The sequence below is a fragment of the Nelumbo nucifera genome, chromosome 8 (assembly GCF_055504915.1).
Source record: "Nelumbo nucifera cultivar China Antique chromosome 8, China Antique-T2T, whole genome shotgun sequence".
NCBI classification, from domain to species: domain Eukaryota; kingdom Viridiplantae; phylum Streptophyta; class Magnoliopsida; order Proteales; family Nelumbonaceae; genus Nelumbo; species Nelumbo nucifera.
Genome location: NC_142656.1, coordinates 4,920,126 through 4,945,203, shown reverse-complemented (window position 1 = coordinate 4,945,203; position 25,078 = coordinate 4,920,126). Strand labels below are relative to the sequence as shown.

General features: G+C 38.9%; 1 protein-coding gene across 2 annotated transcripts in view; it reads right to left on the bottom strand.

Moving 5' to 3' along the window:
* The window catches only part of FTSH4 (FTSH protease 4), a 40,118-nt gene extending 19,005 nt beyond the window's left edge, over positions 1 to 21,113 (bottom strand). Inside the window, exons 1-2 of one of the 2 annotated variants that reach the window (XM_010263786.3) lie at positions 20,766 to 21,113; positions 19,924 to 20,011 (exon numbers count right to left, since the gene is read on the bottom strand). In XM_010263786.3, the coding sequence (XP_010262088.1) occupies positions 19,924 to 20,011; positions 20,766 to 20,792 (115 nt within the window). In that variant the 5' untranslated portion in view covers positions 20,793 to 21,113. The remainder of the gene's footprint in view (positions 1 to 19,923; positions 20,012 to 20,765) is intronic. The other variant, XM_088892812.1, reaches the window with a different exon arrangement.
* Positions 21,114 to 25,078: the final 3,965 nt, after the last annotated feature.

Below are 25,078 nucleotides of genomic sequence, written 5' to 3'. Positions count from 1 at the left end.
CATCCCAAACTGGGTCAGAACAATCATGAATGCTAACCACCACCCTATGCCACAAACTCTCTCTCTCCACCGGCCATCTCCACAACCATTTCCCCAACAAGGCTTCATTTTTAATAACCAAATTCCCTAAACCTAGCTCCCCTCCCTTTTTGCTACGACTAACTATCTCCCAACTAATTAAATGGTCCTTTTTTTCACCACCTACTTCCCACAAAAAATCCCTCATCAACTTTTCCAATTTTCTAGCCTCCCTAGAGGGGATCCTAAAAACAAAAAGGAAGTACATCGAAAGATTGGTAAGCGTGGCCCTGATCAAAGTCACCCTTCCCCCCAAGTAAATGTAATTCCTTTTCCATGTTGCCAGTCTTTTTACAAATTTCTCCACAACTTGATTCCAAAAACTATTTTCCTTGGGATTCCCACCCAAAGGTAAACCCAAATAAGTCATGGGCCAAGAGGCAACAGAGCACTCCAAGCAAGCAACAATGGAGTCAACCTCACTATCCTTCAAATTGACACCTACAACACAACTCTTTTTGACTTTAGGCAATGTTTGGTTTGAAGGAAAAGGTAGGGAAAGGAAGGGAAAGACAAGGAAATCTATATAAGGTTTGTAAAGTTTTTCTACCTTTTCCTTCAAACTAAACACTGCCTTAAGGTTGGAGACACTCTCAAAACTAGTTATTAGATCCTTAAGGTTGCTCATTAACCTCAACCCCCCCCCCACCCACCAAATGTACAAAGTTTGTTTACTTATGTTTCCGTCAAGGGGTCAAAGAAGAGGGATAGAGTATTGTGGAGGTGCACAAGGGCTGATATTTGATAAACACTATGGGAGGAAAGGAACCAAAGAATTTTCTCTATAAAGTAAACATAGTTGTCAAGGCGACCCCTATAACAGAAATAGGGGTTCAGCCCCTATATTTTTTTAATTTTCTTTTCTTTCTTCTTTTTCTTTTCATGAATATGTTGATTTTCTATACTTTAACATGAAGTTTATACTTTTCTTATGAAAATTATGGATATTTATTAAAGAAATATGATTATGGAACCTAGGGAACTACCATAGGATACATGTTTTTACTTAAAGAAATCCATCGCCTAGGCCTGCCTAGGCGAGTAGGCGACAAGGCGCCCCCCTGTCGCCTAGCCTCGCCTTAGCACCTTGAAAACTATGAAAGGAAAGAAGTAGAGCTTTAACCATTGAAACCATCAATGTTATGTTCATTAGTGATGTCTTTAGAATTATTTAAGTGTATATCTCCAAATGATTTGTTCAAGAATTGGAAGGAAGTGGCTAATTCAGCTCCCTTTAAGTCTGTGGCATGTCCAATTCAGTCCCTAATGTATGTTGGTTGCAATAAATTGAATTTTGAATATCAAAAAGTTGATTGTTGAAGGCAACTCTAAACTGGGGTTGTTTTGGACTCTTCAAAAAGGGATAGTAGAATTTGGACTTTGTCCCCCTCTAGGCTTTTCCTTGTGCTTCTTTCTTTAAGTCCTTGGCACAACAGACCAAAAATTCTATCCAATCTTTCCCGGTTAAAGAAATATGGGGTAAGCCAATCCCTCCAAGGGTTGGAGCTTTTTGTTGGGAGGCATTCCTGAAAGATGTAACACATGTGATTTACTCCAGAAGAAAAGACCAAATTGGTGCTTGTCCCCAAATCAGTGCACCCTCTGCAAGGCTAATGGTGAAAGCTCCTACCACTTACTAACTTCCTGTCCTTTTGTTTCTGATATATGGGAATGGTTTATTTCTTTATTTGGTTGCAGGTGGACCCCTCCACCATACGAAGCTTGTTTGCCACCCCTTTCCTTAAATGGCCTAAGAAAAGGGGTAAGGTTATGTGGAGGTGTGTGAGGGCTGCCATTTGCTGGACTATATGGGAAGAGAGGAACTCTAGGACCTTTTCTGATAAGGCAAGTAACAAAGAAGGTATCATTGAGGTAATATTGGTTAGGGTGATGCATTGGCTGAAGTCTCTACAGTTATGCTACTGAATAGTTGGCTAGAAGTGGCAAATTCTGCTCCTCTTTCATCAGTTGCCTCTCCCTTATGGCCTCCACCAGGCCCATGGTGTGTAAAATTAAATTTTGATGGCAGTAGTGAAGGTAATCCTGGGCCCTCAAGTGTTGGTGGGGTGTTCAAAGATGAGAATGGAAAGGTGATTGCTTTGTTTTCAGGCCCCATTGGAAAAGGTGACTCTCTCAAAGCTGAGATATGTGCTTTAATGGAAGGTTTACAAAAAACAAAGGAGATGAATATTAATAGGCTAATTGCTGAAGGAGACTCAAAGTTGGTTCTAAGCTGGTTAACTAGGGGGATGGAAGTTCTTTCAATGGGTGAAGAGGACTGCAAATACTTTTGCGGATACATTGGCGAAACAAGGGGTGGGAAGGGAACAGATGTTTTGGGCTGCATTGTAATCCTCTTTTCTTTTTTCTTTTTCAGGAGAGTTAAGCCTCTTTACCTCTACCCGGATTTGTAACTTTATTATCCATTAATAAATTGATTTCTGTTATTGATAAAAAAAAAGGCAACTCTAAACTGGTTATAAGCTGGCTGCAATGGGAGGAGAATGAAATATGGAAATTTGCCAATGAAAAAAGAAGTTTAGGTGGTTGACTAGGGACATGCAAATAAAACTATTGTGGGTAAAGAGGACTGCTAATTCCTTTGCAGATACACTTGCAAAACAAGGGGTGGGAAGGCTTTGTTGCAATTAAGCATTTGCTGGGGAGGATTAAGAGTATTTACCTCTCCCCATGTCTTCCTTTTTATCTGTTTATAATCTTTAATAAAGTTCAGTCTTGGCCCTTTTCTCTCGCCCAACAGGGATGGGTTACTCACTAAGAGAACTAATGGCACTCCTTCGAGGACTCAAATTGGCTAAACAATTGGGATTTTAACAGTATAAAGTGGGGGGGAATTCAAAATTGGTCGTAGGCTTGATGCAAACAAATAATTTGGGCACTTGGTCCCTTAGACAGCGTGTAAGGGAAATAATGAACTTGACAAGGGAACTTGGAGCACAGTTTAATTGGGTTAGGAGGTCAGCAAATGATTTGGCTGATGCTTTAGCAAAGAAAGGGGTTAATAGGGAGACTTTATTTTGGGCATGTTTGTAATTTTATTATGTTACGAGGGGCCACCTTATTAAGGAAGGTAACAGCTGTAATTCTAATATTCTATAATTTTTTTATAAATAAAATTCATTAAATTTCATTAGAAGCAAAGGATAGCAGTCTGTTAAAAGCATCCCAATGGGAGGTGCGAGGTGCAACCCCCCTCTTTAACAAAGAAATACTACAGATTTACAAATGGGCCCAGTACATCTGATCCCTAGTTTCCCCTTGATTAGCTAGAGAATCAGCAAGTGCATTAGCCTCCCTTCCCACCCATTGTGTAGTTAAATACTTAAATTCATATGTTGTGTTACCCATTTGAATTTCTTCATTTCATTTCTGTAACACCAAATCACTGAATCTGGGTCTTTTAGCCAACCCACCACCACCTTGGAGTCCCCTTCTATCACCAATTTCTCCACAGCTAACTCTTTTGCAATCTAGGTGCCTTGTAGGGCTCCATTTCCCATTGGTCATGAAAAGATGGCCCTTAAATTTCCTTCCTTGTCTCTTATAACCCCTCCTATTCCAGATGGACCTAGGTTGCCTTGACTGCTCCCATCAAAGTTTAATTTCAAACAATCTTCAATTGGAGGTGTCCAAACCATCATTGCTTTAACTTTATGCACTGAGCTAAAAGCTACCAAACTCCAATTCCTCTAAATATCATCAAAGGATAAAGCTTTGATTAGGTCCAAAGTTGTAGCCAATGTATAACCTTGGTCATTATACACTCCATAGTCCATAATTTGTTGTTTACTTCTTTCCTTCTCTTGGAAGGTTCTGGCATTTCTTTCTTCCCATAATGTCCAGACTATTGCTGCTCTAGTGCACCTCCACATTATTTTTCCCCTTCTCTTCGGAAAAACAAAGGTAGATTGATCAAACAGCATTTTAATCCCCATTGGCATATTCCACCTGCACCCAAACAAAGAGAAAAACCAATCCCAGATTTCTTTAGCAAATGAGCAGGAGATTAGTAAGTGGTAACAAGATTCACCATCAGATTTACATAGAGTGCACCAATTCAGGGAAATACACAGAGGTCTTTTCTTTTGCAATGAATACAGAGTGTTAATTTTCCCAAGAGCCACTTCCCAAAAAAAAAACCTTAATTTTAAGGGGAATCGGATAAAACCAAACTTCTTTCCAAGGAAAGGATAAAAAGGAAGAGGGCCCAGAAAGAGCTTTAAAAAAGGATGCACAAGAGAATAAACCTTTAGGACTTGGGCACCAAATTCTTCTATCTGGTTTAGAAAGCTCCAAGCAAACATTATCAAGAAGAAGTAGAAGCTCTGACAAACAAGTGGCCTCCTCATCCCTCAACCCCCGTCGAAACCCAAGATCCAAATTAAGACTCAAAAGCAAAGAAGTAAGGACAAGAAAATTGGAGATCACCTCATTTTTATACAAAGAGATAGAAAACAAAGAGGGAAGGACACCTTTAAATGCAGTTACCAAACCAAATGTCTTCCCAAAAACAAATTAAATTCCCTAAGCAAAAATCATACCTGATATACCTGAGGAATTAAGGGAGGAGGCTATGGATTGCCTTCCAAGATGCTGCCAAGGTAGCCCTTCATGATACACCAACATCCCAACCATTCTCCGATCTCTCATGTATGCTAGCCACTATCTCAACCCACAAATTTTCCCTTTCTAAAGGCCCTCTCCATAACCATTTCCCTAAGAGAATTGTATTCTTCTTTCTTACATTCCCAAGACCTAAAGCACCCTCTTCCTTGCTTCTACACACAACCTCCCAAATTATTAAGTGACCTTTCACGGTCTCTTCCGGCTCTCAAAGGAAATCTCTCATAATTTTTTCCAGTTTCTTTTCTTCCCTTGGTGGAAACCTAAAAACGAAAAGGGAGTAGATGGGTAGTTATCCAATGTTGATCTTATCAGAGTAATCCTACCTCCCAAAGAGATATAATTTATCTTCCAAGCAGCCAATCTCTTTTTACATCTTTCTACAACTGGGTTCCAAAAGTTGCTTTCCTTCAGGTTTGCACCTAGCCACCTAGAGGTAGCCCTAGATAGGTCAAAGGCCAAGGGGTGATATGACATTCTAAGCAATTTGCTACCAAGTTCAGGTCATTCTCCTCCATATTAACCCCTACTGTGCAACTTTTATCTAGGTTGATTTTAAGAATTGATACTTTTTCAAACTTCTTAATCAAATCTTTCAATCTCCTCACTCTCTTAATGTCTCCCCCTTCATAGAGTAGTATGATATCATCTACGAACTGAAGATGAGTAATTGGAACATTATCTCTTCCCACTCTCCAACCACTAAATTCATCTTCCCTATCTGCCTTAGAGAGAAGTCTACCAAAGATATTCAACACTAAAGTAAAAAGGAAAGGTGAGAAGGGATCACCTTGCCTTAACCCTCTGCAAGCGGGGAAAAAGTCTTTCACCACTCAATTAACAAGGATAGAGAAATGACAAGATCGTACACAACCAAACATCCAGTTGCACCATATTTCTCTAAACCCTCGTTGTTGCAATACTTCTATAAGAAATTTCAAGTCCACTATGGCATAGGGTAAGGTTACACACAAATCCTTCCTTTCTAGACCTCTTCATCCCCTCTACACATTCATTAGCTATTAGGATTTGATCAATTATTTGTTTTCCTTGCACAAATGCTCCCTGTGTAAGTGTGGTGGTAAGGCTACGTACGGAGGTCGACGAAGGAAGGTTGAGGGCAAAGGGTAGGCTAAGGGCTCTAATTGGTAGAATGTTAAGTTCGTTATGATTTACGTCTCCCTTTATAGGTAGAGATCTCGAGGTCCCGAAAGGAAGGAGCCAAAAGAGTTTGACTCCCACTTGGAATGGGAATCTTTGATTCGATGTTAGTTGTCAGGGGGACACTACTAAGGTTTCGCCATGTGTTTTATGAGATCTCTCCAGCATGAGGTTTCCTTTCATATGAGGATTCTCATAATACACGTATGCTACTTCCTTTTGCAAGTCTCCTAAGCTGATGTGGCATGGTTGATGTCAATACTAGTCTTACGTGTCTCTTTTAATCTTATTGGGCATCTTGTCACGAGTGACATCGGCCAGTCATCGTGTTTCTTCGTTTGTTACTAACCTGTGATGGTCGTGAGCTCATCACAAGTTCGCGATGGCTCTGAGCTCATTGCAGGCTCGCGATGGTTTTGTGCTCATCGCAGATCCCTGGCAACTTCGGATTCATCTTCGGCACCTTAGCTTTGAGTCTTTTGCAGGTCCGTGGTGACCCTGAGCTCATCGCAAGCTCGTTTTAGGCTTTGAGCTCAACACAACTCTGTGTAGGCTTTGATCTCGTCGAAGCTTTGTGTCGAGTTGTGAACTCGTCACAGGTGTCTCAATAGCATTGGTTTAGCACCTTCTACGCTATTGCGGTTGTGGTGATCAACATGTACCTACACCTTGAAACTGGCTGATGAGGGAGGGGAGAAATGCCTTTTTTTTTCAGCAACTCAGAAAATGAATTCATTAAGAAAATATAATGAAGTACAACAAGAAGTTGTCAAGGATACAAATAGACACCCTATGTCTAAACCCCAAGCATTACAACTAAGCCTAAAACATAGACTGTCTTTGCACTTCTTGCTTAGCAAGACCATACACCAAACAATTGGCAGATCTTCCAACCCATTGGACTTGAATAGACATGTCCCTAGAAAGCCATTTGTACCTCCTAAGGTCATTCCTTAGATGGCAAGAGACTTCATCCCCTTTCTTTACCAATCCACCACTACTTTGGAACACCCTTCAAGGATTAACCTTTCAAAACCCAATTCCTTGGCTTTCTCAACACCATAGACAGCAGCTAAAAATTCTGCTGTAGCTAATAATTTTCCTCAACTGGACCTGAAAATACAAATCCCGCTAACACCACTTACCTCTATGAATTGTTAATGTGTTGTATTAAATACCAAAAAAAAAAAAAACTGGACCTGAAAATAAGGCACAAATATTACTTTCCTCGTTCCTAAACACCCCTCCAATTCCAAAGGGACCTGGGTTGCCCAACCAACTCCATCAAAATTTAGTTTCAACCAGCCACAAGCTGGAGGTGACCAATCCACTACTGCAATCTGTCTTCTAGTAGAAGAGGCAACTATCGCCCCCCAAGATCTGAAGAAATCATCAACTTTAAAATTTGAGAAAAGATCCGAGGTCTTGGCCCATTGAGCAACTCTTAGGGTTATGACCTCAATCAATGACTCCTTGGTTCTTTCCTTCTCCCCAAAAATTCTAGAGTTTCTTTCCTCCCAAACTGTCCAAACCACTGCTGCCCTTGTGCATTTCCACATCAATCTGCCCCTCCTAGTAGGGACAGCCACAAGCAGAAGGGCTAAACAACTCTCCCCAAGTTAACAGGAGGAATCCAACTGCAACCAACAAATGGGCAGGAAAGAAGGAGATGAACTCCAGTCTCACTGTTAAGCTTGCATAAGCAGCACCAGTCAGGGGGACAAACACCAGTTTGGCCTCTTCTTTTGAAGTTTGTCACAGGTATTAATGCAGCCATGATACACTTCCCGGCAAAAAGCACCAACTCTAGGAGGGTTGGATGAGCACCAAATTTCCTTAATAGAAAAGGTATGAGAAGGGGAGGGTAAGGAAGATACAAGGAAGTAAAAAAAGGAGTTCCAAGTGAAGGACCCAACTGAATTGAGGGTCCAAACCCTACTATCCACACCCCCATCCCCAAGAACCACATGATTTAGCAAAGGAAGCAAAGCAGACACTAAGGGGATTTCAGACTCTCAGAGATTCCTAGTGAAGCCCAAATTCCAGTTTAAATTAGAATGAGGAGGGGGGCAAATGAACTCAGACACAGCTTTACCCTTGAGATTGGAAAGAGCATAAAGAGAGGGGAAGTTCTCCATCAAAGGGGACTCCCCAATCCAAATGTCTTCCCAGAACCTAATATTCTGACCTGAAACCAAGTTATACCTGATGCAACTGAGGAAGGTAGAAAGACAATCATGGATAGCTTTCCAGGGGATAGCCAAAGTAGCTCTATGAAGACATCCAGCATCACATCCATTACTTGACAGCCCATGAATACTTGCTACTACTTTGAACCAAAGCCTTTCACTTTCTAACGGGAATCTCCATAGCCATTTGCTCAACAAAGCCATATTTTTCATTCTGAAATTCCCAATCTCCTTCTGTCTTTAGCTTCGTCTGTAGAGATAAAGAGAGTTAGATGAGGGCTATTTTTGTACTTTTACTTTCTTTCTTGTACAGTAGTTTGTGTTGTACACTATCTTTTGTATACTAATGGCAGATTTGTCCATCTTATTAATATAAATATCACTCCTTGGGTGTCAACTATCACTTTTGACACACCCACCAAATTGTTGCTCTCTCTCTCTCTCTGATATTGTCACCTTCCAACTCAGCAAATGATCTTTCTTCCCTTCCCCAGGTTCCCACAAAAAAATCTCTCATAATCTTTTCCAATTTTCTCACAACAGCTTACTCTAAAAACCGACATATAGTAGACAGGAATACTAGCTAAGGTAGATTTGATCAAAGTAATTCTCCCACCCAGATAAATGTAGTTTCTCTTCCACCCAGCTAATCTCTTTTCAAACCTTTCCACCACTAGAGTCCAAAACCTCAAAGAATTGGGGTTGTCACCAAGGGGTAACTCTAGATACTTGATAGGCCAGTTTCCTTTCTCACATCCCAAATGGCCTACCAAGTCCCCTAAAACATCTTTTTACATATTAATGTCAACCAATAAACTTTTACCCCAATTGATCATCAAATTAGAAACCCTCTCAAAGAGATTCACTACCAACATCAAATTTTCCACCCCCTCACTACAGTCCCCATCACAAAAAAAAAACTAAGATATCGTCTGCAAATTGTAGATGAGTTACCTGAATTCCATCCCTCCCAACTGACCAGCCCTTAATCAACCACAAACCATTGGCTCTAGAGATCAATTTACTAAGAACCTTAGCAACCAAAGTATGCAAGAAGGGTGAAAGTAGATCACCTTGTCTAAGACCTTGAAACCCTTCGAAAAAATCAACCACTGAACCATTGACAAGAATTGAGTAGTGACTAGATTGTAAGCAACCTCTAATCCATTTACATCACAACTATCAAAAGCCACAGCTTCTCATGATATGAATTAAGAACTCCCAATCCACAAGATCGCAGGCTTTTCTCCATATCCAATTTAACCACTACTCTTTTCTTCCTTAATCTCTTCTGGGTCTCCACACACTAATTAGCAATTAAAATTTGATCCACAAATTGCCTATCCTGAACAAAGGCCCTTTAAAACTAAAAGATAATAAAGGGAATGACGTTCTACACTCTAAGGGACAGGACCTTAGCAATTATCTTGTAAATGCTCGTAACTAGACTGGTAGGATGGAAATCCTTAGGGTGAGCAGCACCAATTTTCTTAGGGACCAAAGCTATGAAAGTAGAGTTCATTCTTGAACTGACAAAATCCATGGAATTCCCTGAAGACTCTAACCAAATCAGCTTTAATTATCTCCAAAGAATCCTGATAAAAGGCCATTGTGAAACCATCAAGGCCTAGAGCTTTTGATCTATCCATTGAAAAAATGGCTTCCTTAATTTCCTCCTCAAAGCTTCTTTCTAGGAGCTCTACTTGATCATTCCCCAAAACCTTGAAGGGATGGGAGATCCATCATATGGATGGTCGAACCCTGCAGGAAGGTTGGGCGAAATTTCAAAAATTTCTCTCTCCCATCCGGGAATCGTATTCTCTGATTTAGAAAACTGCATTTTCAAAGTTCATTCTTGAATCAAAACTAGACCAGATCTGAAACCAAAAGGAAAGAGAGAGATATACCTGATAAGAAGTAACAATAACTCCCAACGTAGGTGTTCACGCCCAAAGAGAAGACCAAACCCCGCCTCTACTGAAAATGACATAGCATATGGTGAGGCAGGATCAGCAGGATGGTTCTTCAGCAACAACCTAAATTCTTCAACAAGAATCAAACAAGGGCTGGTGAGCACGACTTTGAATTGTTTCTTCCAGCAATAAACAATATCAAGAACCTTTCTTGATCAGCTCCAATGTGGAAATCGAACTGGGTAGGGGCGGCAAGAACTAAGAATTCTGCAGGTTGTTGAGTGTGTCTAAACTGAGGAATTCGCCCCCTCTTTATAGCCTACTTTGGATCAGCCTCCTAATCCAATTAGGAGAGAGTTTCTTGATCCAAATCTGATATTTGGATCTGGACACTCAAATGGATAAGACTTATCTTATCCTTCAGCTAATCCTAATCAGGTTATAAATCAGATTTTGCCCCCTTTTAATTAACTGGCTTAAGCCCAGTTCGAAATGGGCTTTATGCCCATTAAGTCACAAAGTTCACTTACCCTTTAATATGTTGGCTAACTTGGCTCTCTTTGTATGGCGTGGGGCCCTAGCATTGATCTACACATCAGCCACATGGGTTCAATCCAGCCTCTGTTACAAGGCCTGGCCGAATTCACTATAGGACATAGTGAACCCCTAAGTCCATCACCATGGGCTCTTAATGGGCCCAACATTTACACTAAATGGTCCTTGGGTCCAGCCATCTTATGAAGGCCCAAGGACTGTGAGCATATGCAAGATTAGCCCATCAGGTATTACCCTCAATGGTGTTGCACTCTCTACTCACATGGATCCCGGGAATTAAAACATTTTGCAAACAATTTGAAACCATAATATATATATATATGTATATCTCTATATAAATATATTTTGCAAAACAAATTTCAAACACACTTGAAATCCACTGTCGGCAGTTTAGGTTTCCATCAGAAAGAGTGCATTCCCCGATCATTCACTTTGTCCAACAAAGGGGTTGATCCTGTCACTATGATCACCCACTCAAGTGAATTCTCGGACAGTACCAACATACCCAGGTTTTGACCCCCTCTAAAGATCTCACTGATTGGCATATCAAAGACAGCCCAATTCGACACCTAGTGCAGTATCATAATCGAGTCTAGGGGTCAAGTGTAACATTCCAATTTTGCCCATCTATCTCTAAGGTCCAGGGCAATACTGGAAATTGGTCCAGTTCTGGGTTTCAAGAAAACCCACACTGCATGTACCTCAGGTCTCACCCTAGCAGCTGAGACAAGCCAACCCAACCAACTTGGCGACACATCAGTGTCATCCTTGGCAAGATAAATCTCCCCAGATCTATCCGACGACTGTGAATATTCTAAACTAACACGAGTCTCATAAGTGTCCAGTTTAAGGGTATTACACAGAAACACACCAATATAACATGAATCAATTATGTACTTTATTCATTTACAATAAATGACAATAAGTACATCAATCTGATTGAAGCTAAGGGCATACACTATCTAACAAGCCTCCCAATCAAGGCCATCAATTGACCATCTTTCATTCAAAGGTCATTGAAAAATTGATCTAAAATGTTCTACAAAAGTCATGGGTATCTTATTTTGGTCTATGATCACAGTCTCCCCCAAACTTAAAGAAGTGATTAGGCTCTTCCTTCTCTAACCATTTTCAATGGCATGAAAGAATCTCGTATTACCATCGCCCTCCTTGATCCATTTCTCTTTGGATTTTTGCTTCTAGCAAACTTCCTCCCGTAGGTAGGGGTGCAACTTGGGCGGGCCCAAACCGAGCCCGAAGCGGCCCAGCCCTAAATTTTACACAAGCTAAGCTTGGATTTTTGGTCCTCAGGCTAGGCTTGGGCCCAAGAAGTTGGGTTTTATTTTATTTTTCGGGCTGGGCTCGAGCCTAGCCCTTAGGTAGCCCGAACCCGACCTAACTATATACATTTATACATAATATGTGTATATATGTAAATGTTGCATACATACATATATATTACATACATATTTGTATATATAACATTTGTATACATATTTACATATATACACGAATATATGTATATATATTTGCATAAATACATTTGTATATGTATAATTTTAGATTGGGTTCATTGACCAACCCGAGCCCGGCCTAAGCCCGAGTCCAATCCGAGTGCATCAAATTACAATGCGGCCTCGGCTCGGGTTGGGAAAATCCGAGTCCAATCTGAGTGCATCAAATTTTAGGGCAGCACCTAGGTTGACCATAAACCCAACCCAACCCGCCCGACTTGTACTCCTACCTATAGGAGAGTTGCCTCTAACTCCTTCAAAGACCATCTCATGTCTCTATCACTATTAGACTTGTTCATGGGTCAGGCTTGGGCTTGGCTTTTGTCAAAATCCTAATGGGCCTGACCCAAAGCTCAAGCCCAAGACAATGTAAAGTTGGGCCCAAAGCCCAACCCGTGAACAGGTCTAATCACAATCAAAGAGGGATCCTTCCAATTCCTTCCTATCAATCTCCTCGACCTAAGAAATCAATCTTGCTTTCTTTTCTTCCAATCTCCCAAGTTTCAATTTGTTCCACTCTTATTTTCTCTTTGGCCATTTGCAATTTCTTTAGAAACTTTTGGCCTTCCCAAATTGAAGGTTGGGCCTGAGAATCCCACCACTCCCGAACCTCAGCTTTAAATTTTAGGTGGGTAAGCCACATGTTTTCAAATCTAAAAAGGGATGGGCCCCCATCAATTCTCCTCTGAAACAAGCATATTGGCCAATGATCTAAGGTAATTCTAGGCAAGGTTCTTTCCATCAAGTCTATCCAGTGCTCTTCCCAATATTGGATTAGCCTGAAGGTTAGACAAAGTAAAACTAGAGTGCCCAAGAGGAAAATCTTTTAGTTCAAAGGCCTCTATGAACTCATTGAATTTTCTCATGCTTGTAGTGACCCTTCCCCTACTCCCATTCATTTCGTCTAGAAAACAGGTAATATTGAAATCTCCCCTTATATTACTTTTATCCTCAACGATAGAACTTTTGCAATTATCTAGTAGAATGTAGACACTAGTAACCAAACTAATGGGACAGAAGTCCTTTGGATGGCTAGCATCAAGTTTTTATGGGATCAAGGCCAAGAAAGTTGCATTAACTCTAGGTCCAACAATATGTGTGTTTGAGAATTCCTTAAAGACTTCAAATAAATCATGCAAGTTAATGTTTCCTATCAAAAACAGGAAACAAGATAAATAGCAACAAGGCTACAAGACTGACTCATCTCAAAGGGGCCATTACCCAACATGATCCCAGTTATATGGAATCTTTTTTATCAATAAACCTTAAATTTTATTAATGAGAGAGAACCAATTATATGTATTCTTCGGAAAAATGGCATTTACTTTGCAATTTACTTTGAGAGAAACAATAGTACAAATTTATAAGGTCAATCAATTATTAAACTAATAAACAATATGTTGTTTAATGTATAATTTACTTCAAGGGAAAACATCTAGGAGAATCGAAATAATATTATTGTTTTGGATGGGGAAAATTGCCTTAAAAAATCAGGACATAACTAATTGACCAGTGCCATTTTCTGTATAAGGTAATAAGAAATTAGGCACATTTCAGTCCTCCCACTATTATCAATCCATTTATCAAAGTTAAAGGGCAGATGGATCTCTCTTTGTAAGTTAAGTATGATAAAGCAGCCAGGTTTTTCCAGGTGTTTTATACACAGACACGTATTTATGTAGTATGTACATGTTATGTAATTATGACTGTGTTCGGGATGGCTTCTAATAAGTGCCTCCGCGGCTTATTGATTATTAGAAGCCAAAAGCACATGGAAATGGTGTTTGATTAAAAAAAAACATAAAAGCACTCTTTAACCCCTAAATAGCTAAAAAGGCACATTTAAAAGAAGCCAAAAATTTGAGCTTCTGGCTTCTTATGTTCTGGAGAAGCCCTTTTATAAAGAAAAAGTCCATTTAGGATGTCATGACAAACACCACCTACATGCTACATGCTAATTATAAACCATAAACTACAAATTATGTCACTTAATTATCCAACAAAAAAATGACATTTTTGTTGAGGATGTTACAGTTTTTTGGCTTTTTTTATTTATTATTTGTTTAATTACTAAGTTGGAACAACAGCCCATTATTTAGTAGTTGTTAGAACAGTGATTTTTTGTGTTTCTTTTAAGTTGTTTGCATCAGCCACCCTATTAAGGGCATGTCTGTCATTGTACATATTTTTTACTTAAAAGTATAAATACTAATGGAAGAGAGTGGCCGTATTAGATTGCCTTCTCTTCCTTTCTCCATCCTTTCCCTTCTTCTTCTCTTCTCTCACAAAACTTTTCATCTCTTTCTCTTCTTTCTATAGTTTTTTAATTTCTATAGATTTCTACATGGTATCAGAGCCTAGTCAGGCTTCCTTATGGCTGATCCATGCAGTCCTAGATCAGTCGACTGCATGAGGGAATAGAACGCTGATCAATCTGCTTTAGATTGCCCAGTTCTTGGATTTTTCTTGTGGATTTCAGTCATCAAGAAGGTGATTTGTGGTTTGACATCAAAATCAGGAAGAAATGGAATGCATGGAAGAGTCCTGGTCAAGTTGGACTCTTTGTTTTTGGCCTGGTGTTGGGCGCTCAAACCTTTCTAGACATCTTGGAGTTTTTATAGGGGTCGATTCAGTTTCTGAGCTTTTCTGAGCCTCCTGGAGAGATCAACACCCTGTTCTCCTTCTTCTCTCAATATGTGGGAAGGGAGATTACTCTCCAGGTAGGGTTTTCTTCTTCCGGAAAAGCGCTCTCTTTTTGTGAGATTGATCTGATCTTGGAGTGTTTCCACCTGATCCTTTTGTTATTTTAAGCTGATTGAGTTGATATGTTGAAGTGCTAAACAGAAGTCAGCAGGTGACCTAGGCCTAGGTGTAGGAAGTGCTAGTGATCCTTTGGGATCTGGGATTATTACCACAGTTAAATTGGATGGTACAAACTATTTAGAATGGGCACAATCAGCCAAAATGGCTACTGATGCTCATGGAAAACTGGGGTACATTACTGGGGAGGAAAAGAAGCCTGATACAAATTCTTCCTAGTGGGTGCAAGAGAATTACATGGTGATGTCTTGGCTGTGAACTTCTATGTTACCTCACATTGGTAAAAGCTTTTTGTAGGCTAATACTACAAAGGAGATTTGTGATGGTATAACTGAGACCTATTCCCAAAAACAAAATGTAGCCAAAGCCTATCAGTTGAGGAACCAGGTGATTAATACAAAACAAAGAGATAGACCTCTTGCTATGTATTTCTCTATGTTGAAGACACTTTGGCAAGAGATAGACCACTTAGAGACTATTGTTTGAGAGAGCACTAAGGATGCAACAACCTATCAAAAATTGGTAGAGAAGAATAAAGTTTTTGAGTTGTTGGTTGGGCTAAACCCTGAATTTGATATTGTCAGACAGCACATCCTTTCTAGAGAAAGTATGACTCTTTCTCAAGCATATGCCTTTGTGTTCAGAGAGAAGAATAAGAGATTAACTTTCAACTAAAACTTGGGGCATAATGTTTTGTACTATTGGATGATTTCAGACTTATTGATAAGACATAAGAGTTTTTTTTTTCAACTCTAGCAGTGACTTCTATGTTTTTCAATGAGTTCAATATTTTCAGGCATATTGATAAAAAAATTCTAGGCATATGAACAACATTAAAATTCTGATTATACCATTGAGGATAAAATACCAAAAATAATTAATAGGTCAACTAACCAATGAGTTGGGGATTCATAGAATCATAATCAATCAACTAAATTGGTAAGGATCATAAAGCATGCATTCTAAAATCTAGTTGTATATGTATTATGGATTCAAGAATCCATCCCTATTCTATAATCTGGTTGAGGCTAAAAGGTTTTGGTGATAGATGGATTAGATGGATATAAGGTTGCATCAAGTCAGCTTGGTTCACTATTCTTTTTAATGGATCTTCTCAAGGATACTTGGAGGAGGTTACGGGTCTTAAATGTAACATGGCCAAAAGCAGCATCGTGGGGCTTCATCTTTCTCAAGAAAAGTTGGAAGAGTTAAGAAGCATTCTAGATTGCAAAGTGGAGAACTAGCCAATTAAGTATTTGGGCTGCCTTTGGGTGGAAATCCAAGATCCACTAGTTTTTGGTATCCTGACCTTGAGAGATGTGAAAGAAGACTGGATGTGTGGAAGAGAAATTATCCTTCCAAAGAAGGTAGGCTTACACTCATTAAGGCAACCTTGTCAAATTTGCCTTCCCACCAGTGTTTTAAAAGCGCAAGGGCCAATTTGCACCGAAGGCAAGGTGCACACCTTTTTGAAGCAAGGCGCAAAAATACAAAAAAAATAAAAAAAAAAGCTAAAAAATTGGAAAAAAAAATCCAAAAATGCAAAAAAAAATATTAAACATAATATTAATAAGAAATACAAACTTAAATTTTAAAATTAATGGTTAAAAAAACCGATTATCTAAAATGAAACTACATAAACATAACATGTAAAGCATATTCAAATGAAAATTTAAAAATAAAATCAAACATATAAAACATTTTCAAGCATGTAAATACCCACAATCTCTTTTTCTCCTCAATTGCATTACTTTAAGTAGCTAATGTGATGTAAAACATATTACATTCCTGATTCTAAGAGTCGCCTTTGTGCCACGCCCCTTGAGGCAAGCCCAAACAAGTCCATGTCTGGGTCTTAAATTCTTAATTCTCACACAAAAAATAATGATTTTATAATTTTAATTGCCTTTTAAGAAGATATTTTATCAAGATGAATGAATGAACAACATTAGCAATTTGAAAATTGTACATTTTTTGCTTTTTTTGAACCTAGTGGCCGGGCCCCGAGTGCAGACCTGGGCGAGGCGCCTGTGTGCCTCGCCTGTGTGCCTAGGCACACCTTTTAAATCACTGGTTCCCACTTTTTGTTTGTCTTTAAGATTTCGATTAAAGTCAAGAATCAAATTGAAAAAACGCAACGAGACTTCCTCTGGGATGGTGGAGGTGACAAGAGAGACCATTTAATTAATTAGCAAGAGGTGTGCAAGCTGAAGCCAAAGGAAGGATTGGGTTTGGGGCACTTTTTGGAGAGAAATATTGCTTTTTGGGTAATTGGTTGTGGAGATTCCCTCCGGAGCATGATAGTCTTTGGGCTTATGTCATTTGGAGTAAATATTGAAGGAATAGAAATGGTTAGGATAGCAACTTATCTCTTAATAGAGCCTCCACCTTCAGCCCTTGGAAAGAGGTATTGTCTCACACTTTGATCTTTTTGTGCCCTTCTTGAGATATATTGTAGGAAACGGTAATTGCAGAAAATTCTAGATAGACCTTTGGCTAGGACAACAACCCCTTTGTCTCTCTTTCCCCGACCTCTTTAGACTCTCCCAAGATAAGGATGCCCTCGTCTCATCAAACATCTCTAGAGGAGAACAAGGCCTCTCCTTCAATTTCAACATTTGTAGATCTCTAATTAACACCGAATCTCAACCCATCTCCTCCCTCCTTTCCTCTCTCTTCGGTGTCTTTATTGTCCCAGAGCTTCTTAACAACCTTTTATATAAGGTTGGTGGTAGGGTCCATTAACTCCTCTTTTCCTTTTAAGAGAATTTGGCCCTCCATGGCTCCCCCTAGAGTTTGCTTCTTTATATGGGAGGCAGTTAGAGGCAACATAAATACTTTTGACAAAATCTTAAGGAAGAGAATAGGTCATCTATATTTGGCCCCTCACATGTGTTTATTATGCCTAAAGGAAGGAGAATCTCGTGGTCCTCTTCTTATCAATTGTGAAGTAGATGTAGATCATAGCCTTTGGCAATTTTTCCTCAACCTCTTCTGTAATAGCTCTTTCTCCTGGGCTCCACCTCTTGAAGTTGAAGATTTTCTCAAACAAGGCCGGGTTGTAGGTTGGAAAATAGAGATAGATTGTTTGGGAAGGTGGTGACTCATGCTGTAATCTAGAGCATCTAGGAGGAGAGAAGTAAAAGAGCTTTTGAAGGGAAATGCTCTCCCTTGGAAGACTTGAAAGCGAGAATCATTTTCCTAATCAATGGCTGGTTGAAAGATCACAAGTTGTTTAGAACAGTGTTAGAAAAAGGTAAAAAATCAAAAGATTATTGAACATAATATCAATAAAAAATAAACTTAAATTTTAAAATAAATGCTTTAAAAAACCTATTATCTAAAATTAAAATACATAAATATAACATGTAAAGCATATTCAAATGAGAATTTAAAAATAAAGTCAAGCATACAAAACCCACAATCTCTTTTTTTCTCAATTGCATTACTTCAAGTAGCTAATGTAATGTAAAACATATTACGTTCCTGATTCTACGAGCCGCCTTTGCGCCACACCCCTCGAGGCAAGCCCAAACAAGTCCACCTTAGGTCTTAAATTCTTAGTTCCCACACAAAAAAATAATGATTTTATAGTTTAAATTGCTTTTTAAGAAGATATTTATTAGGATGAATGAATGAACAACATTACCAAATCGAGGGTTCTCAAAGCTTCGAAAGGCGCACGCCTGGGCTAAGGCACAAGGCGCACCAGGTGTGCGCCTTTTGAAAGGGTTGCGCCTAGGACCTAGGTGAGGCGCCTACCCTAAAATGTGCATCACCTATGCGCCTAGGCATGCCTCAGGCACGCCTTTTAAATCACTGGTTTAGAGACATTTCTTTTGGAGACTTGGACAAAAATCTATGGCAGGTTCTAAACTCCTCTTGCTCCGTGCCCTCTAGTCCCCCCAGCCTTTCTCCCAGACCTCCAGTGGACATCATTCTTCATTTTGATGGCAGTTGCAGAATAGTATTGAGCCACAAGGGCCAGGCTGGGATTGGGTGTAAAATTATTAAAACTAATGGTGAACTGCTTTGGGCATTTAGTGGGCCAATTCGTATAATAGACTCAGCAAAAGAAGAAATTTGTGCCTTGCTTGTGGGTTTGAGAGCTGCAGTTAATTTGAATCTCACTGATTTGGTGGTGGAAGGAGATTCAAAAATGGTCATCAACTTGGATGAAGGATTTAAAAGATGGACCTTGGAGATTCAGCTTCTTCTTTATGAAATCCCTCTGTTTTTGTCATTTTAGATGGATTACTAGGAAGCTGAATAGAATGGCCAACTATTTAGCTAACCCTGGAGTGGGGAGGAATTTTTTGCATAGTGAATCCTCAATGCCTTAGTAAATCCTTGGTAATTTCATTTTTTGGGTTTTGGGTTTGTTCTGGCTGGTGTTTTGTACATCCTCTGTTTTTTCATGAAAGCTATCATTTTCTCAAAAAAAAATCGCTTATGTTTTGGTCTAGATGATGGGATTGATTATAGACTCTGCGCTTAGAAAATGAACCCAAGACTCTCAACTCTTACCAGGGAGGTAAACTCTATTGTGAACAGACTTCCTAGATCAGGCATCAATGGGTCTTTTTTTCTCAAAAGGTATCTCTATTACTACATATTTCAGTTTTCTTTTTACTTTTTGGAGGGGGTCATATCCATACACTTTGTAACATCAATTTACATAATCATCTTCTAGATTCTAACACTATAATCCTGTCATCTTTCTTTATAAAAAGAAGTCACAACTAGAGGTATTACCTACATTGTAGCAAAAAAAATGCATAAAATGAGTGAAGAATAACTTCAATCCATCTGAAAATTATGAGTAAAAGCTGTGCCAGTTGAAAGCATTTAACGTGATATAAGAAATTAAAATTGAACACATACTGAACAAAGGTAGTTCAGTGAAGTGAATATGGATGCTTCCAATTTGTGAAAGAAGAATAACAGATAGAAGCAGTGGTATATACAAAATCATTACCTTCAAAGAGATTAAAAATTAAAACAAAAAATACATGGCAACGCAAATAATTTCCCACCACATAAACATACCTCCAGCACCAGTAAGCTTCTGTACAAGGGGATTATGTCTAGCATAGAGATAACTGAATTGCTGCAACTCTGGTTGCTGCCTGGAAACCTGTTTCAGTAACCGGTTCAGGATTACAACAGATGAATAGAATAAATACAGAAACATAAACTGGTTCATGAAAGTGTCTGGAATCTGGATACTGACGTGGTTTTCAAAACCAGTTTTCCTCACAAGTTTATTCGTAATTGTAAAAGTGGAATTGAACTCACACTGCCCCCGGATCTCCCTCACATTTTTAATGCTCCCTAACATTGGATTTGGGTGAAACTCTCGGCAATAAGCATACTTTCTATCCAGGGATGTTTTATCTATAGCTCATTTACCATGCTCATGTGAAAGAGAACAAACAGATGGGCCTATTGAAAAGGAACCAGCAACACACATTTCTTGATCGAGAACAGCCAATAAACATCACCACGGCATCAAACTAAGCACTAAGTACACAGCCAGGGAATCAAATAGAAAAATCACTAACACCCCATTCAAACTGATAATGTTACATATTACGTCCCAAGACAAACGCTGCGACTTTCCCTTGACTGAAAACCCATAAGGTATCGATTTGAATAAGAAAGAAAGGAAAGCAAAATAGGTTTATAGGAAAAAAAAAAAACAAAAAACACTTACAGATGTCAAAACTAGGGTTCTTGAAACATTGATAAGAAGATGAAATAAAAAAAATAAGAGAAGAGGATTCTGAGATTCACTGTCAAAGAACCCATCAAACAAATGAGAAGTGGAAACAAAAAGAAAACAACTCATAAATCTTTTAATTCGGACTTAACAAGAAAATTGAACTGACCTGCGTGAGAAGGCGCCTCCAAGCCATCTCCTCTTAAGAGACCAACGAAAATCTCTTCGCCTCTCTGCGTATGGCGTAGACAGGTAATTGAAGACAGGAGAAATGAAGAAAGAAGGAAAAAGAAAAGAAACGACGGATTTCGTGAAAATCTTAACCTCGACTTGATGAAATTGAAAGATATTTTATTTTGTCTATGATACCGAAAATGTACAATAACTTAAAATTGTTGGCCAATCAACCGGTATTATTCAACTGGTATTAATCAAAATTCAGGTAGGGTTGTGAATTGTGATGGCCGAGCGATTGGTCAAAGTTCTTTTAGCTATTTGGTACCTCGCCATTCCGGCATCATAGAAAATGCCTTTTGTTTAATAATTTTTATTTATTTGTTATTCAACAACACAAACGGCGACTCTGTTCCAAAATTTAAACGACGCGTAGTGTTGCTGGGCACCTCACATTTTTTGAGTGAAATACTGAAATACCTGTTCCTTGCTTATAAATTTGATAATTACCGTCTGATTATTTACTTAGTGATTAGGGCACATCCTACTTTTTTTAGCGCCATACACCGTAATCATATTTTTTTCCGACTCGCTGTTGAACCGATTGATCAGACCGATATTTTAATAATCTGGTCAGAGTACCGGTTCGGATCAACCTTCAACCCGTTATTTTACAAAAATCCCTTGACTCGGTCAATGGTACATCTTGTTGAACCGTTGACCCTATATGGCATGTTCAGTATGTCACAAGTAAAGATAGAAATATAAAAATATGACGAATACATTTAGATTTATATACTTCCATCTTAATTTAGTATTTGGTTGCAGTGCAATTTTATTTGTAGTAATACAAAATGTATGGGAGTGCAAATGCAAATTTTATTTTAATTTTGTTTTAGATTTTATTTTATTCTGATTTATATCTTTTTTAATTCATTTTTAATGCAATCAAACAAAATAAGATAAAATTTAAAACAAAAAAAAAATAAATCAAAACTAGCAGCCAAATCATTTGCACTACCATAATTTTGCATCAGTGCAAGTGAATTTGCACTGCAACCAAACACAGCCTTTGGAGTAAAGATGTATAAAATTAAATGGTCTTGGTTCACAAGTGATGTTACCATTTCCGGTCACATATCAAATTTTTTGTTTAAGTACCTTATCATTTCGTCTGCTCCCATGTGGTTGGTGACTCAAAGGCTGAAGTGAAGCTCCCTGATGGTGAGCTACCTAGTGGCGAACTACCTGGTGCCGAGCTGCCTTGATGAGCTGCTTGGAGGTGAGCTACCTTGATGAGCTACCTGGTGGTGAGCTATCTTGATGAGCTGCCTTGATGGTGAGCTACCTTAATGAGCTTTGTTGCTCTTTTAGAGGCCATCCCTTTTTATATCTTAGCATTTGCCTTCTTTTGCCCCTGGGGGGTGAGGTCTTTATATACTGGAGTCCTCGTGGGTTAGGTGGAGCAATTCACATCGGTGCCAAGTCACCTCTCCAATGCATGGTCGCTTGGCTTTATGGTCGTCCCCCTTTAACACGTAAGCGGCGCCTCCCATGGACCGGTTTGAGCCAGAAGAGTGCCCCGGCCATTGGACTTGAGGTCATGATCCAGTGCAACTGACTTTGGTGGAGCCATCCCAACGGGCAACTCCTAGCCTCTAAGCGCATCACGGCTTGTCCTGGCCTACCTTGGCCTGGACGCCGCATGAGTTTTTTCCGCTGTAGAACTACCCCCGTGACAAGGTGTTATAATATCATTGGAGGGCCAAATCTACCCTCATCCACAAGCTTATTTTTTCTCCTCCTTACATTAGACAGCAACATGTGCTATGCTTGTTTGTAAGTAGTAATCATATATAAGATTTATTGTATATGATTTAATTTTTATGACATAAGTGGAACTTAAGGCAAGCATCCCGTTTATATAATATAAATGAAATGAACTGTGAGCCATGCACTCCCCTCCATTTGTATTGGCTTGCATCCCATTTTATGACGTCAACTCCCATGAAAGTGAATGGCCGATAGACATGTTCACATGGGTATGAATTTACATTATATTGGGTTTGGGCTTCCCACTGGGTTTATTCAAATTTTGACAAAAAGTCAAGCCGAATACGGCCATGAACAGGTCTAGTGGCCAAGGTTTTTCTCTTATAGTGTGAAAACTTTTTATTTTTCAACACTATAGCAGCGAGGCCCCAACTTTGGCATGTTATTTGAAACAAATAGGGTGTAAGCAGGTGAATATGGTTTTTTGGACTAGAAAGCTGAAGCAATGGCAGTAAAATTGTGACTTAAGAAAATGATGGTCTCGATTGGTTTTAGAGAGTGATTGTCAATGGGTTGGAACGGGATCTGCTCCTCACACTTGGGCACCTCACATGCACATCTATCATGCATTGGGAACATCTCCCGTGAATAATAATTTAAAAGTATGGGAAATGTTCTCATGGTTGGATGTGTGTGTGAAGCGCCCTATGTGAGGAGCAGATCCGATCTCTAATGGGTTAGAGATTGCATAAATGGTCGAACTTATCACTTAGCCCTGGTTTTGATGTACTTATAGGATAAGTACGTGCTTATAGGACAAGTATTTATTTATCTTAATAAGTATTTATGATTGTTTGGTCGAAAAAACATTTCTTTCAAATAGGGATAGTATATCTGTATATGCATTTTGAAAAGTAGGTGGCAGGTCAAGATGGACCAAAAACACGATAATCATTTTTTTCGAAAAGCGCTTAAATAAGCCTAAAAGTCTGACTTCTTCAAAATGGCTAATTGGAATAAGCACTTATTCGACTTATTTTTCCTAAACACACAAAAAATGCTCATTGATGTGGTTCCAACCTAATAAAATAAATGCTTTAAAACGATGGATTGTTTTATAAAAGTTTTTAAAATCGAATCAGTCAGGGTCCGGTTGTTGAATGGTCCGATTGTTCGAACCGAATGGACGGCCTACTCTAACAAAAAATAAAAAATAAAAAATGGTCAAAATCATTGAATGGTTCGACCACCTGGGTCAGTAGTTTGCTAATCAAATCAACAGTTTTTGGTGAAATAACAGTTTTGAGGCAAAATAGAACTAGTTCCAGTTTTCCCGGTCCGACTGTCCGATCCATTCCGGTTTTGAAAACAATGTGTTTTACAATAAAATGTATCATTAAATTAGGTATGGTGCTGGAAGCAACATTTATCCATATAAACAAGGAAAGAGACTATGTTGTTCACCCTTTGCTTCTAAAGGATTTGTTGAAAGTCAGCTGCTAAAAAATCAGGTTCCAACCTGATTACCTATCATTCCGGGGGAAAAAATTGTTGAAACTCAACAATGTGTTTGGTTCCGTTTACATTTATTGAATAAACATTTGTACTTTATTTGTTGGTAAAACCGAGAAATGTAATAATTACAACCATTTATGACAAAAAGGCGCCACTAGGCTCCACATTAGTGTAATAGTGAAAAAACGGCTGACTATTTGTGGAAGCTTTAAAAAATAACTTCCACAAATGATTAGCATGCACAAAAACCAAAGTTAACTTTTATCATTTTCGATGCATACGAAAGCGCAAGAGAGAAATTGCTGAAGTGGTACCTATGTGGCAGCGTTTATTGAATAAACGCCCACGACATGAAAACAAACACCCTCATACTAAGGCCTTGTTCGCTTTTCGGTAACTTACTTATCCGGGTAAATGCAGTTACCTGGGTAAGTTTTTCCTGGAAAACACCTACCCAGGTAAGTGCATTTACCCATGTTCTTTTTTTTCTCATGTAAATAAGACAATGACCATTTTATCCATAAAATTCCATTATTAAAAGGGGCATTTTTGTCTCATTTAAAGATTGGCAACTTTCCCCCTATGTGAGAAAGTTATTTACCCACCTAGGAGATGGGTATCACTTACTCGAGTAAGTGGTACCCAAGAAAATAAACTTTCCCTAGTCCCCACATAAATCTGAAAAGAGAACATGAGATTCTTGGTCAATGGGAACAAAAATCCCATTGACCAACTTTCCCCCTCTCAAATTCCAAAAAAAGAATGCCCCCTAAGTGGGAACTGGAAAACATGGTTGGCTTTGTTTTTTAAAATAAAAACAGCTGCCATGTCAGCAAAAACAATACAAATTTTGACCCTTTTTTTTCAAAAACAAAACACCCCCTAAAAATTTTAGAAAAGAAAGATTATGTAGTCTTGCTCAGTCAAAAAGTTTGTTAAGTGTATCGTTTTTCTGACTTCTGCTTTTGTCACTTGTTTTTTGTATTTAGTCATTTTAGTGCTCTGGTTTCTCTTTTGCAA